We start from the raw sequence: 15,825 nt of genomic DNA, 5'->3' as shown, positions 1-15,825 counted from the left end.
CTTCTCTCCATTCTGCTCTCAGCCCAACGTGCCCACCTCAGAGGCATATTCACTGACCACCTAGTCCAAGGCCCTTCCCCCCACGGTGGTCCCTCACTGCCCGTTTCTTTATCATGATATATAATGAACTTGCTTCTCTGCTAGTTACCATTCTGGCTCCACACCCCACACACCCCAAAACACACACAACCCTAGAACAGAAGCCCCCCACAAGGGGTGGAGGGGAGCCGCACTTTCACTCACCACATCAGAGCTAGAACCTGCCGCGGAAGGCCCTTACTGCCTGCTTTTAAAAGCAACGACTGAGCCAGGCTTAATTCTGGGGAAAGAATCTTTGTAAAGAAATGGTATGTGTGTTCTTGCTAATAAATCTAAGACCATTGAAAAAGCGTCTTCCTGCTTCAGGGACATCTTAGCACCTTTTCACACCAAACTGACTTGCTGCCTCCTTGCCCACCTGCCCCCACACCCTCCTGAGCAGGTGTGACAGCCCTAACAGCGCACACACACCCACTGCTTCCTGGGCAGCTTTACAAGCGACTGTAGGTTTTTCTTCTTAAATAAATGTGCATCACTCGAGCCGAGGCTTTCACGGGAGGACTCGTTAACTCTTGGAACGCATTGAACACTGACAGTGAAACAGGCTGATGATCTAGGCAGGGCCTCAACTCTTCCCGTTGTGAGTCCTTCTAAAAACAGCCGCACGTTTCCAGCCATTTGACAGGTGAAAAGCAAAGCGGCTGGGTTAACAAGTGACTGGATTTGGAGAAAAAGGCGACTGGGGTCATGATCGCAGCAGGTTGGGGCTCCAGCTTGTCTGTCAGCCAGCTCTGCGGTGAGACCTTCATGTAAGTGGGGGAGTGGTGTGACCTTCAGAGGGGTCCTGAGAACCTCAAGACCACGCATTTAGCCCAGGGCCTGGCACATGTCAGCCCTCAGCTAGGGCTCCCATTATACTCAGGGCCATGAGCTAACCTCTGACTCCACAAAGCAATGGGAGGTGCTGAGGGACACAACACAGGCCTTGGGGGGATGACATTCTGCTGGGCACTGGGGGTGGCGTGTCTGAACTCTGCTCTGCCCTTTGGTGGCCATGAGCCACGAACACCACTTCTTTCTCCTTCCCAGGCACGCATGTCTGTGGTTGTGTTATCCCAGGAATCACTCCATACTGGGTGGCTTGATGAGCCTAAAAATGTTTCTGTAACACGTAGCCCTATCTAATCAGGCCTCCTCCCGGCCTGCATCTCTGTGTTTGAAGAATTCCACCGTCTAATTTTGGGCGTGGGTGAGCCTGCCAGAGCTCTATCAGGAAGTAAAACGTTCTTTTTAAGTCACCAGTTAAAGGGCCCAATGAAAGATAGAACAAGTGCAAGAAGCCATTCTTGCCTTTTCTTCACAGTTAGTATCTTTTCATGGGTTTGTGTACCGAGGGCCCCCCTTGCCAGAAGGAAAACCTTTGCGGACAGAAGTCTCTGCATAGTTAGGTGCACAGCAAATGTGTCAGATGGCCTTTGTCTATTCAAGCATTCCCCCAAGAGGCCTCAGAACTCAGCGCTTTGTGGTCAGGGTGGATTCAGGTTTTGGGGGCCCTGAAACATATATAATTTGGGGGGCCCTCTTAAAGAAAAAGAATGCAGCACTATGAAATTTTTTAAAAATCAGGTGCTGGGCCACAAGGAACCCATGCAGAGGGGACCCTGAGGCCCTGTCTTTAAAGACCTCAGGGGAAACCCATCGCTGATCACCCTTACAAGATTCTCAGAAAGAGAGGTCACCTGACGAAACAAGGGTGGGAAATAGCGGGTTGAAATGAAAATCAGTTTTGGCAGGTTTCACCCTGTGAGATTTTTTTTAAAGCTATTTTCAATTTATAAAAGTCACAAATTCCGAATCCCAATTCTGTGTTAAGCTTTTAAATGCAACTTACAAATCTTACTATGTACAAAGCCTGCGGCTCACTTTCAAGGGCCTTCTGCACTTGAGATATTAAAAAACTCCTAATATGCTCTCAGGCACCTTGCCCCTCTGAGAGGGAGGGTGCAAGGGAACTGATTCCCACATCCGCTCACAGACTGGGGTGCTGGGGGCCACTCTGGGGGACCCTAGTCAACACCTTTCTTATGGGACAAACGTCCCCACAACCCAGCCAGCTTCCACCAACAGTCTTCCAAACGCTAAAGAAATGAATCCATTTCCTGCTCTAAAACCCCAGCATGACATCCAGGCCCCATGGATGTGACCGGTGATCAGAGAGAGTGAAGGCCTGGCCTGGGGTCACTCAGGAAACCCCTGGCAGAGGGGGAACAGCACTGGGGACCAGAACACAGTCCACGGCTGCTCATTCCTTTTGCCCTGGGAGGATGGACAGGAAAGCCCAGGGCGCCCGAAAAGCTGCCCCATCTCCCTTCTCGAGGCCCCAGAGGGCGGGTTAGAATTAGGCAAACCAGTTCCGGGAGACAGGGAGGAGGCCCTTCCTGCAGGCCTGTTTGCATAAGACCTGTGGTCAGTCCACCTCCTTCCTACAGGCCTCAGCTGGAAGTCACAGTGTGCAGCTGACAGTAACCTCCCAGCAGGGGCTGCACTGATGGGAACTACACACCCCCTCCCCAGAGTCCTCAGATGGCAAAGCGGGGAGACTGAGGCTAACTGGCACATCAAGGCAATGGCCCCAGCTTCCTTACAGCAGGATCTCAGCACTGGTTCAAATCCCAACTCCTCCAACTCATGAGCTGTGACCCAGGCCAGCTGGGTGGCCTCTCTGAGCCTTTCCTGTCTGCAAAACGGGGAGAATAGGCGTTCCTACCACTACTTCCTGTGGGGTGTTATAAGACTGAAGTAACACGCTCCAGCCGGGCAGCACACAAAACATGCTCAAATAATAGCTTGCATTTGTGGACAGTTCCTACGTGCCGGGGGCCCCAGATAAATTCTTTTACTGGGAATGTGTAAACCCAATGAAGGAAATACTATTAGTAATGGGTCTCATCTACCCCATGCTTTTTGGATGATATAAAGGACTTTCTGGTCATTATACTCACTTGTTCCTCACTCCTTTGCTTCATTCATTCATTCACCCAAATATTCCCATAGTAGCTACTCAGTTTCAAGCCCCCGACTCAGTACTAGGGCCAGGGAAAAAGACCTAGCTCCTGCCCTGCCCCCAGGGGCCAACAGTCTGTTAGGGGAGGTGGCTGGAAGGGGGGCTGGGTAGATGTTGGGATGGGTACCCCCAGAGGAGGCTGTGGGAGTGCAGGGGGCAGGAGGTGTATCTTGGAAGAGGTGATGTCTACACTGAGATTTCAGCGAAGAGGTGAGCATCTGAAGAACTTGGTGGGTCCCAGCTAAGGAGCGTGGACACGACATTGAGGGCACTGGGGAGCCCCTGAGGACTGGGGAGCCCCTGAGGGCTGGGGAGCAGGAGCTGCTCACTGGGTCCAGACAGACACACTCAGGACTTGGAGAGGGCAGGTGTGGAAAGGGCGATACCTATGGTGGTCCCGGGTGGGGGTGGGGGTGTGCAGGAACGGGGCAGACAGAGTGCAGGGTGGGTGGGCAGAGCCAGCGGCTCCCATTCTCCAGCCCTGGCCTGGCCATGAGGAGGGGGAGGCAGGAGCCTGCAATGGGCCGCCGCACACCTGCGGGGGGGTGCAGCCCCCACCCACCCATGCCTGGAAGGCCTACTGGGCGTCCTTGGTGCTGGGTGAGGCCAACCTGACCAGAACCCACTCACACCAGTTAGGAATGCAGAGTGCCAAGGCCCACTCCAGACTGAATCAAAACCTGCATGTTAACAAGGTTCCCAGGTCACCCATGCACACGTTTGCATTCACTGTCCAGTCGGGGAGGCAGAAACAGATGTGTCAGGCACCCGATATGACGACACATGCTGTCACCGCGACAGAGGAAAAGGAAAGGGGCCTTGACATCCTGTCAGGGGTGCTGACCAGGTCTGGGGTGGGGGGTCAGGACAGACTTTCCTGCTGAGACCCAACCGATGTGTTGGATTTAGTCAAGACCGATGTGTGAAAAGGCAGGAGGCTATGGGTTTGAGGAAAGCAGACAGACAGATGGCTGAGGCCAGGGTGGCGTTCAGCCTGGCTGGTGGGGAACAGCTTCAACGAAGCAGCGTTTGCTGAGCTCTCACTACACTCCAGGCGCTGTGCCTTTTGACTCAGTGCAGTCAAGGAACTTGCAGCAGCTGTGACTGTTAGAAATGCAGAGTCTCAGACCCCACCCCAGACCCACTGAAGCCAAACCTGCATTTTAGCAAGATTCCCGGGTTATTCGTGCGCACACTACGAAAATTGGGAAGAATCCGTATGGAGCACACCATTTCAGTAAGTCTTTGCAAAGCCCCTGGGGGGCTGCTAGACAATTTGAGGTTCAGATGCTAGAACCTCAAAGTGGGAGGGGCCTCCAATGGCACCGCAGCCTCCTCTTCTCACAGCATGTGTGCTCCCCACCTCCTCTCCCACCCCAGCAATAATATACTTGGGCGTCTCAAGCTGGATCCTCACGGCCTCAGGAAAGGGTGGAATGACGACAGCCTGTCTGCCAAATGCCAGCAAACCCAGCTCAGGGCGGGATCGTCCTACACACACCCGCTTGTCTTTAATGCTCACTTGAGACACACTTGACAGATGAGACAAGCTCAGAGAAATGGAGCGACTAATCCACAGTCACACAGCCCGCGATACAGAAGATTCAAATACGACTTGTTTCCCAAGTCTGGGTTTTTGTTTCTGCTTCCCCCAAGTCTGAAAATTAAACACATGTGCAATTTGAACCTGAAGCCGCTTACCAGCCTAGACCCATAGACCATAGACCCATAAGAGCGGGAAGCCCAGGCGGCTTGTTACGGGGCTGGGGATGCAGCGTGCTAGAAAATTACCTTGAGAAAGTGGGCTCTGCCTTGGCACATCCCCCACTGTGAGCTGCATGGTGGTCAGGCCCACCAGAACAGGTACTGAGCACCTGGCACAGAGCAAGCACCCATGAACTTCTGCACGAATAATGTCCTTGACACTTCATGTTCCAAAATCCAGCATGCAAAGGTGTCACCTCTGGTTAGACATCAAGGTGCCCTGCTGAGGTGTTCCCACCCTGCACCCACTCCTTGGACCTCGGCCCCCGAAGGCCCGCCTTGCCCTGAGACACCACTCCACCCCCATCCTTGCTCTTGGCTCATGACCCAGCCCCAATCCCTCACAGCCCTGGGAAAAACAATTTGCATTTCTAGCCCATCATGGGGATTGGCTCAGACTCGGTCATGTGACCCCACCAGAGCCAATGAGAAGCCAGCTGACCTTTTGCTGGGCTCTGCTCTTTCTTTCAATGGGTTTAGTCAGTGAGATGAGCAGAATTAAAGGTGTTAAGTTCTGATTGTCTCAAATCTGCCTTGAGACTGGAGGCTGCAAGAATCTTGAGACCACCAGAACCTAAACTCTGGAAATGGATGCTTTGACAATAGAGTGCAATGGATTAACAACATGTCTTTGTTTGGAAAGACAGGAGAAAGGAGATATTTACATATCAGCTTCCATAAAACTTACTGAAATTTAAGTCTGTGTACTAAGGGAAAGGACTTTTGAAAGGTTTCTTTCCAAACTGCCAACACTGTAACCTTGGGACCTTGAATGTTTATTTTAGGAAACTACATCTGTTAGGAAGTTTCCAGTCGAACAGTATTCACTGTATATTGGAAACTCTGCTTGCTCTGGTTCACCTCAAAGCTTCCTCACCAACTTGGATCCACTCACTGAGTAGGGTCTCTCACTAACCTGATTCCAAAAAACTCAACCACCACCTAAGACTGAACTCATTCTCCTAGAAGAAGGAACAGAGGTCAAAGCATTCGTCCTCAAAAAAGTAACCTGCACACCTCCTGAAAGATGCACATGAAAAACGCAGTGTAGGAGGGTGAGTTTTCTTGACCGAAATCTGAGGTTGCCACCCACCGTCTTAACTAAGGTTGGAGCTAACAAGGCAGGGATAGCAGAGTCAAGAAGAGATGGGGACTCCTGACAACATCGGAGCCCCTGAACTGGGCTGCACCACAATTTATTCATCTTTGGATGCCCAGCAGTGGGCAAGATCCTGGCATTTAATAGGTCCTCAATATGTGTCTGGGATTCCAAGGCATGTTCCATTTGAGGAAGGCCAGGTAAGGCAAGAATGGCTGGCTAGCTGTTCACCCCTTCTCTTCACTCTAGTTATAAGTTTCTGCTTCCTGTACAAACAGTGTGGCTGTTTTTCTCCTAGTGGAGAACATCTTGTCTAGAAGTGACGAGAATAATTAAAACAACTACCAGTGTGCCTCAGAAAACGAGCAACCCAGGAGTTCTCCCAGAGTCGCTCTGCAGTCAAGGAAAGATACACAGAAGGAGAAATTCCCAAGAGCCATGGACCTGCCCAGCACCCAAACTCAGCTGACGATCTTACCGAATAGTAGGCTGGTCTCCACTCAGCTGCTTAAACCTCCGGTGCAGCTGCTCGATCTGGTCTGAGGAGACTGTGAAGTGAAAGGAAGAAACAAAATGAGAGAGGGAAAGACATCACTGACCGCTGAACTTGGAGCTACCAGCGGGGGCTGGAGCCACTCTTCTGCCTCACCCCCACCCTCCTTCCATTCATTCTCCTGCCATCTCCCACCTGGCAAACCCGAGCGCCGGATGGGGAAACCAAAAAGGGTTTCCCATTCATCCTGTGATGAAGCTCTGGGTCGTTAGTTCCGATCCCCTTAGCAATAATACAACTACTACTAATATTAACAGCTCGTGGGGCTGCACAATCATGAGCCAGGTTACTTTCTCCTCCCCAAACCCGCTAAAGAGATGTTGGCTTGTCCGACTGTCTCCTCTTCCACTCCTGAAGATGGCTTCTTTCCTAGTGGAGAAAGGGGCTTTGTGAAGTCACCTATTAAGAGACAGAGAAGTAGCAAACGGTCAAAAGTGGTTCAGGTTGGTGCTTGAAGTGACTTGGGAGCCCTGTGGTGAGAGATGTATGGGGAATCTGGTAGGACAGGGAAGTGGGGAAGGGAAAGAAACACAATTTTGATAACCGCTGCTGTGAACAATGTATTTAGACTCCCCCATAATCTAAAACTGAGAAAACCTAAGTACAAGAGGTTTTTTTTCTTTTTTTCTTTAGTTGAATATATATATATATATATATATATATATATATATATATATATATATATTAACTGGGGAAGAGGAACAGGACTTTATTGGGAAACAGCATGTACTTCCAGGCCTTTTTCCCAAGTCAAGTTGTTGTCCTTTCAGTCTTAGTTGTGGAGGGCACAGCTCAGCTCCAGGTCCAGTTGCCGTTGCTAGTTGCAGGGGGCACAGCCCACCATTCTTTGCGGGAGTCGAACTAGCAACCTTTGTGGTTGAGAGGATGCACTCCAACCAACTGAGCCATCCCGGAGCTCAGCGGCAGCTCAGCTCAAGGTGCCGTGTTCAATCTTAGTTGCAGGGGGCAGAGCCCACCATCCCTTGCGGGACTCGAGGAATTGAACCGGCAACCTTGTGGCTGAGAGCCGGCGCTCCAACCAACAACTGAGCCATGCGGGGAGGCAGCTCAGCTCAAGGTGCCGTGTTCAATCTCAGTTGCAGGGGGCAGAGCCCACCATCCCTTGCGGGACTCGAGGAATTGAACCGGCAACCTTGTGGGTGAGAGCCGGCGCTCCAACCAACAACTGAGCCATGCGGGAAGGCAGCTCAGCTCAAGGTGCCGTGTTCAATCTTAGTTGCAGGGGGCAGAGCCCACCATCCCTTGCGGGACTTGAGGAATTGAACCGGCAACCCTGTGGGTGAGAGCCGGCGCTCCAACCAACAACTGAGCCATGCGGGGAGGCAGCTCAGCTCAAGGTGCCGTGTTCAATCTTAGTTGCAGGGCGCAGAGCCCACCATCCCTTGCGGGACTCGAGGAATTGAACCGGCAACCTTGTGGGTGAGAGCCGGCGCTCCAACCAACAACTGAGCCATGCGGGGAGGAGGCTCAGCTAAAGGTGCCGTGTTCAATCTTAGTTGCAGGGCGCAGAGCCCACCATCTCTTGCGGGACTCGAGGAATTGAACCGGCAACCTTGTGGGTGAGAGCCGGCGCTCCAACCAACAACTGAGCCATGCGGGGAGGCAGCTCAGCTCAAGGTGCCGTGTTCAATCTTAGTTGCAGGGCGCAGAGCCCACCATCCCTTGCGGGACTCGAGGAATTGAACCGGCAACCTTGTGGGTGAGAGCCGGCGCTCCAACCAACAACTGAGCCATGCGGGGAGGCAGCTCAGCTCAAGGTGCCGTGTTCAATCTTAGTTGCAGGGGGCAGAGCCCACCATCCCTTGCGGGACTCGAGGAATTGAACCGGCAACCTTGTGGGTGAGAGCCTGCGCTCCAACCAACAACTGAGCCATGAGGGAGGCAGCTCAGCTCAAGGTGCCGTGTTCAATCTTAGTTGCAGGCGGCAGAGCCCACCATCCCTTGCGGGACTCGAGGAATTGAACCGGCAACCTTGTGGGTGAGAGCCTGCGCTCCAACCAACAACTGAGCCATGAGGGAGGCAGCTCAGCTCAAGGTGCCGTGTTCAATCTTAGTTGCAGGCGGCAGAGCCCACCATCCCTTGCGGGACTCGAGAATTGAACCGGCAACCTTGTGGGTGAGAGCCGGCGCTCCAACCAACAACTGAGCCATGCGGGGAGGCAGCTCAGCTCAAGGTGCCGTGTTCAATCTTAGTTGCAGGGGGCAGAGCCCACCATCCCTTGCGGGACTCGAGGAATTGAACCGGCAACCTTGTGGCTGAGAGCCTGCGCTCCAACCAACAACTGAGCCATCCGGGAAGGCAGCTCAGCTCAAGGTGCCGTGTTCAATCTTAGTTGCAGGGGGCAGAGCCCACCATCCCTTGCGGGACTCGAGGAATTGAACCGGCAACCCTGTGGGTGAGAGCCGGCGCTCCAACCAACAACTGAGCCATGCGGGGAGGCAGCTCAGCTCAAGGTGCCGTGTTCAATCTTAGTTGCAGGGGGCAGAGCCCACCATCCCTTGCGGGACTCGAGAATTGAACCGGCAACCTTGTGGGTGAGAGCCGGCGCTCCAACCAACAACTGAGCCATGCGGGGAGGCAGCTCAGCTCAAGGTGCCGTGTTCAATCTTAGTTGCAGGGGGCAGAGCCCACCATCCCTTGCGGGACTCGAGGAATTGAACCGGCAACCTTGTGGGTGAGAGCCGGCGCTCCAACCAACAACTGAGCCATGCGGGGAGGCAGCTCAGCTCAAGGTGCCGTGTTCAATCTTAGTTGCAGGGGGCAGAGCCCACCATCCCTTGCGGGACTCGAGGAATTGAACCGGCAACCTTGTGGGTGAGAGCCGGCGCTCCAACCAACAACTGAGCCATGCGGGGAGGCAGCTCAGCTCAAGGTGCCGTGTTCAATCTTAGTTGCAGGGGGCAGAGCCCACCATCCCTTGCGGGACTCGAGGAATTGAACCGGCAACCTTGTGGTTGAGAGCCTGCGCTCAACCAACAACTGAGCCATCCCGGAAGGCAGCTCAGCTCAAGGTGCCGTATTCAATCTTAGTTGCAGGGGGCAGAGCCCACCATCCCTTGCGGGACTCGGGGAATTGAACCGGCAACCTTGTGGGTGAGAGCCTGCGCTCCAACCAACAACTGAGCCATGCGGGAGGCAGCTCAGCTCAAGGTGCCGTGTTCAATCTTAGTTGCAGGGGGCAGAGCCCACCATCCCTTGCGGGACTCGAGGAATTGAACCGGCAACCCTGTGGGTGAGAGCCGGCGCTCCAACCAACAACTGAGCCATGCGGGGAGGCAGCTCAGCTCAAGGTGCCGTGTTCAATCTTAGTTGCAGGGGGCAGAGCCCACCATCCCTTGCGGGACTCGAGGAATTGAACCGGCAACCTTGTGGGTGAGAGCCGGCGCTCCAACCAACAACTGAGCCATGCGGGGAGGCAGCTCAGCTCAAGGTGCCGTGTTCAATCTTAGTTGCAGGGGGCAGAGCCCACCATCCCTTGCGGGACTCGAGGAATTGAACCGGCAACCTTGTGGGTGAGAGCCGGCGCTCCAACCAACAACTGAGCCATGCGGGGAGGCAGCTCAGCTCAAGGTGCCGTGTTCAATCTTAGTTGCAGGGGGCAGAGCCCACCATCCCTTGCGGGACTCGAGGAATTGAACCGGCAACCTTGTGGGTGAGAGCCGGCGCTCCAACCAACAACTGAGCCATGCGGGGAGGCAGCTCAGCTCAAGGTGCCGTGTTCAATCTCAGTTGCAGGGGGCAGAGCCCACCATCCCTTGCGGGACTCGAGGAATTGAACCGGCAACCTTGTGGTTGAGAGCCTGCGCTCAACCAACAACTGAGCCATCCGGGGGCAGCTCAGCTCAAGGTGCCGTGTTCAATCTCAGTTGCAGTGGGCAGAGCCCACCATCCCTTGCGGGACTCGAGGAATTGAACCGGCAACCTTGTGGTTGAGAGCCTGCGCTCAACCAACAACTGAGCCATCCGGGAAGGCAGCTCAGCTCAAGGTGCCGTGTTCAATCTTAGTTGCAGGGGGCAGAGCCCACCATCCCTTGCGGGACTCGAGGAATTGAACCGGCAACCTTGTGGGTGAGAGCCGGCGCTCCAACCAACAACTGAGCCATGCGGGGAGGCAGCTCAGCTCAAGGTGCCGTGTTCAATCTTAGTTGCAGGGGGCAGAGCCCACCATCCCTTGCGGGACTCGAGGAATTGAACCGGCAACCTTGTGGCTGAGAGCCGGCGCTCCAACCAACAACTGAGCCATGCGGGGAGGCAGCTCAGCTCAAGGTGCCGTGTTCAATCTTAGTTGCAGGGGGCAGAGCCCACCATCCCTTGCGGGACTCGAGGAATTGAACCGGCAACCTTGTGGGTGAGAGCCGGCGCTCCAACCAACAACTGAGCCATGCGGGGAGGCAGCTCAGCTCAAGGTGCCGTGTTCAATCTTAGTTGCAGGGGGCAGAGCCCACCATCCCTTGCGGGACTCGGGGAATTGAACCGGCAACCTTGTGGGTGAGAGCCTGCGCTCCAACCAACAACTGAGCCATGCGGGAGGCAGCTCAGCTCAAGGTGCCGTGTTCAATCTTAGTTGCAGGGGGCAGAGCCCACCATCCCTTGCGGGACTCGAGGAATTGAACCGGCAACCCTGTGGGTGAGAGCCTGCGCTCCAACCAACAACTGAGCCATGCGGGGAGGCAGCTCAGCTCAAGGTGCCGTGTTCAATCTTAGTTGCAGGGGGCAGAGCCCACCATCCCTTGCGGGACTCGAGGAATTGAACCGGCAACCTTGTGGCTGAGAGCCTGCGCTCCAACCAACAACTGAGGCATCCGGGGGCAGCTCAGCTCAAGGTGCCGTGTTCAATCTTAGTTGCAGTGGGCAGAGCCCACCATCCCTTGCGGGACTCGAGGAATTGAACCGGCAACCTTGTGGCTGAGAGCCTGCGCTCCAACCAACAACTGAGCCATGCGGGGAGGCAGCTCAGCTCAAGGTGCCGTGTTCAATCTTAGTTGCAGGGTCAGAGCCCACCATCCCTTGCGGGACTCGAGGAATTGAACCGGCAACCTTGTGGGTGAGAGCCTGCGCTCCAACCAACAACTGAGCCATGCGGGGAGGCAGCTCAGCTCAAGGTGCCGTGTTCAATCTTAGTTGCAGGGGGCAGAGCCCACCATCCCTTGCGGGACTCGAGGAATTGACCGGCAACCTTGTGGCTGAGAGACTGCGCTCCAACCAACAACTGAGGCATCCGGGGGCAGCTCAGCTCAAGGTGCCGTGTTCAATCTCAGTTGCAGGGGGCAGAGCCCACCATCCCTTGCGGGACTCGAGGAATTGAACCGGCAACCTTGTGGTTGAGAGCCTGCGCTCAACCAACAACTGAGCCATCCGGGAAGGCAGCTCAGCTCAAGGTGCCGTGTTCAATCTTAGTTGCAGGGGGCAGAGCCCACCATCCCTTGCGGGACTCGAGGAATTGAACCGGCAACCTTGTGGCTGAGAGCCTGCGCTCCAACCAACAACTGAGCCATGCGGGGAGGCAGCTCAGCTCAAGGTGCCGTGTTCAATCTTAGTTGCAGGGGGCAGAGCCCACCATCCCTTGCGGGACTCGAGAATTGAACCGGCAACCTTGTGGGTGAGAGCCGGCGCTCCAACCAACAACTGAGCCATGCGGGGAGGCAGCTCAGCTCAAGGTGCCGTGTTCAATCTTAGTTGCAGGGGGCAGAGCCCACCATCCCTTGCGGGACTCGAGAATTGAACCGGCAACCTTGTGGTGAGAGCCTGCGCTCCAACCAACAACTGAGCCATGCGGGAGGCAGCTCAGCTCAAGGTGCCGTGTTCAATCTTAGTTGCAGGGGGCAGAGCCCACCATCCCTTGCGGGACTCGAGGAATTGAACCGGCAACCCTGTGGGTGAGAGCCGGCGCTCCAACCAACAACTGAGCCATGCGGGGAGGCAGCTCAGCTCCAGGTGCCGTGTTCAATCTTAGTTGCAGGGGACAGAGCCCACCATCCCTTGCGGGACTCGAGGAATTGAACCGGCAACCTTGTGGTTGAGAGCCTGCGCTCCAACCAACAACTGAGCCATCCCGGAAGGCAGCTCAGCTCAAGGTGCCGTGTTCAATCTTAGTTGCAGGGGGCAGAGCCCACCATCCCTTGCGGGACTCGAGGAATTGAACCGGCAACCTTGTGGCTGAGAGCCGGCGCTCCAACCAACAACTGAGCCATGCGGGAGGCAGCTCAGCTCAAGGTGCCGTGTTCAATCTTAGTTGCAGGGGGCAGAGCCCACCATCCCTTGCGGGACTCGGGGAATTGAACCGGCAACCTTGTGGGTGAGAGCCGGCGCTCCAACCAACAACTGAGCCATGCGGGGAGGCAGCTCAGCTCAAGGTGCCGTGTTCAATCTTAGTTGCAGGGGGCAGAGCCCACCATCCCTTGCGGGACTCGAGAATTGAACCGGCAACCTTGTGGGTGAGAGCCGGCGCTCCAACCAACAACTGAGCCATGCGGGGAGGCAGCTCAGCTCAAGGTGCCGTGTTCAATCTTAGTTGCAGGGGGCAGAGCCCACCATCCCTTGCGGGACTCGAGGAATTGAACCGGCAACCCTGTGGGTGAGAGCCGGCGCTCCAACCAACAACTGAGCCATGCGGGGAGGCAGCTCAGCTCCAGGTGCCGTGTTCAATCTTAGTTGCAGGGGACAGAGCCCACCATCCCTTGCGGGACTCGAGGAATTGAACCGGCAACCTTGTGGCTGAGAGCCTGCGCTCCAACCAACAACTGAGGCATCCGGGGGCAGCTCAGCTCAAGGTGCCGTGTTCAATCTCAGTTGCAGTGGGCAGAGCCCACCATCCCTTGCGGGACTCGAGGAATTGAACCGGCAACCTTGTGGTTGAGAGCCTGCGCTCAACCAACAACTGAGCCATCCGGGAAGGCAGCTCAGCTCAAGGTGCCGTGTTCAATCTTAGTTGCAGGGGGCAGAGCCCACCATCCCTTGCGGGACTCGAGGAATTGAACCGGCAACCTTGTGGGTGAGAGCCGGCGCTCCAACCAACAACTGAGCCATGCGGGGAGGCAGCTCAGCTCAAGGTGCCGTGTTCAATCTTAGTTGCAGGGGGCAGAGCCCACCATCCCTTGCGGGACTCGAGGAATTGACCGGCAACCTTGTGGGTGAGAGCCCACTGGCCCACGTGGGAATCGAACTGGCAGCCTTTGGAGTTAGGAGCACGGAGGTCTAACCTCCTGAGCCACCGGGCGGGCCCGGTTTTTTTTCTTTTTAATTACCATTTTTGGCTGGTGGGCCATGTTTCTTCCACAGCTCAGAGCAGACCTTGTGGGTTCCAGGTTTTATAAGGGTTCCTACACGCGAGTGCTTACTTTATGAAACACAATATTAAAAATGTATATGCACCTTCTCTCTTCATTCTCAAAACCTGAGTGAGTAGATACTTTTTTCTCTGTTTTATAATTTGCAAAGCAGAGTTCAGAGAGTGCTTATGGTCACACAATGAGTAAATGGCAGAGCTGGGACTCAATTCCAAGTCTGCCCTTAATCACTACATATTGCCTGTTTCCCAGAACATCCTGGAGTTCAAAGCCTTGAGGTCTGGGTCCTGGGGACTATATACAGTGTGGGTAAAGCTTCTCCAAATAGGAGCTGGACTGGGAAACTGCTATCTCCCGCCACCATCGTCATAGCATTTCCTGTCCCCTAAGTGCCTTCTCTTGTTCCAGAGGGAGCTCATTTCTGAGGCCAATTGCTCACCTTTCTTCGTGTTCAATTTTTTTTTTTTTTTTTTTTTTTGGCCTCAGGCTCAAGCTGTGATCTCTAAGAAGCTGTAGCTCAGAATTCTCAAGCCTCTCAAGAGGCTGTTGTTAGCTAGAAAATATTCATTATGACTGCTCACCGGTACTGCGAGCTCGCTATGTGCTCGGTGCTTATCTCTATGCGTTAAGCGTCTCTTCTTCTTGATATCCTGAGATGGGGTTATAGCCCCACGCTACAGATGTAGAAACTGACAGCAAAGTTAGGTAACCACCAGGAGCAATTATTGCCTTTCTGGAGTAAATATGGCCGTTTTATATCACATGTATGCCAGCAAGGGTATTTGGATACCCGATGGCCTAGCAATTCCACTCCTAGGTACGCATCACAACAGTGTACTTGGGATGTGTACAAGAATACCTGTGGCAGTAAGATTTGAATAGCCCGAAGCTGGAAACCACTCAAATGCACAGCGATGGCAGGATAAAGTGTAAAAGTGTGGTATAGTCAAATAATGGAATAGTATACAGCAACAAACATGAACAAACAATATGTGCAATAACTTGGGTGAGTTTTCAAAAACGTAATGCCAAGCAAAAAAAGCCAGACACGAAAGGGCACACACTTTAGGATTCCATTTACATGAAGTTCAAAAGCAGGCAAAACTCATCTACAGCGTTAGACGTCAGGATAGAAAGGCTCCATAGTGCATGATTCCAACTACGTGACATCCTGGAAAAGGCAAAACTATGGAGACAGTAACAAGGTCAGTGGTTGCCAGGTATTGAGGGGCGAGGGATAAGCAGGTGGGACACAGAAGATTTTTAGGGCTGTGACTACTCTGTATGGTACCATAATGATGGAACATGCCACATACATGTGTCCAAACCCACAGAAAGCCCAACACCAAGAGTGATGTACACTATGGACTTTGGGTGACAATGATGTCAGTGTAGGTTCATGGATTAGAACAAAACTCCGGTAGGGGATGTAGATAGTGAGGGAGGCTGCATGTGTGAGGGAAGGAGCTGTATGGGAAAGACTTGGGCCTTCCCCTGAATTTTGCTGGGAACCTAACACTGCCCCAATAATAATAAAAACAACAACAATAACAAAGTCTTAATTTTAAAAAACGTCAGAATAGTGGCTGTCCTTGATGGGGGGCAGTAATTTGAATGGGGTATGAGGGGACTTCTGGGTACTGGGAATATTGTGTTTCTTGATCCAAGTAAAGGTTATACTGATGTGTTCTCAGAAAGTTCATGGAACAGTAGTACACTTATGAGTGAGGCACTTTTTTCTATATGCATGTTATATCACAACAAAAAGTTTACTTGAAAAGCTCGGTAATTCGACCCAGCAGGAATTTATCCTGAAAAATAAATCCAACAGGTAAAACAACAATGAATACACACATGGGTTCACCTTTGAATTCTTTATAATAGCTTAAAAATGGGACTCAACCTAAATACCCGCACCGAAAGCAGATTGGTCAAATAGTTCATGGTATGTTTCACCAATTAAAAAAAAGTATGCTACCTTGAAAAGTGACAGTTGTA

At 53.6% G+C, this 15,825-nt stretch overlaps 1 protein-coding gene and 1 long non-coding RNA gene across 6 annotated transcripts in view; both read right to left on the bottom strand.

Moving 5' to 3' along the window:
- Positions 1–15,825, bottom strand: part of TESC (tescalcin) — a 54,923-nt gene that overhangs the window by 19,584 nt on the left and 19,514 nt on the right. For both annotated transcript variants that reach the window (XR_002139398.2, XM_019753958.2), the window contains exon 2: positions 6,445–6,514. Coding sequence is in view for 1 of the 2 variants with exons in the window: in XM_019753958.2 (XP_019609517.1) it covers positions 6,445–6,514 (70 nt within the window). In the remaining variant the exon portion in view is untranslated. The remainder of the gene's footprint in view (positions 1–6,444; positions 6,515–15,825) is intronic.
- Positions 7,159–12,263, bottom strand: LOC141569136 (uncharacterized). Of its 4 annotated transcripts, none has more exons than XR_012492542.1 (3): positions 9,628–12,263; positions 8,650–9,488; positions 7,159–8,511 (listed from the first exon to the last, which is right to left on the bottom strand). It is a non-coding gene; the product is annotated as an uncharacterized LOC141569136 (long non-coding RNA). The 4 variants fall into 4 exon arrangements; XR_012492543.1 differs by having other exon boundaries at positions 7,159–9,488; positions 9,628–11,301; positions 11,579–12,263; XR_012492544.1 differs by having other exon boundaries at positions 7,159–9,488; positions 9,628–11,994; positions 12,134–12,152.

This window comes from Rhinolophus sinicus, linkage group LG16 (assembly GCF_036562045.2).
Source record: "Rhinolophus sinicus isolate RSC01 linkage group LG16, ASM3656204v1, whole genome shotgun sequence".
Classification (NCBI taxonomy): domain Eukaryota; kingdom Metazoa; phylum Chordata; class Mammalia; order Chiroptera; family Rhinolophidae; genus Rhinolophus; species Rhinolophus sinicus.
Note: the sequence above shows the minus strand (reverse complement) of the source record. Positions and strands in the feature narration are given on the sequence as shown.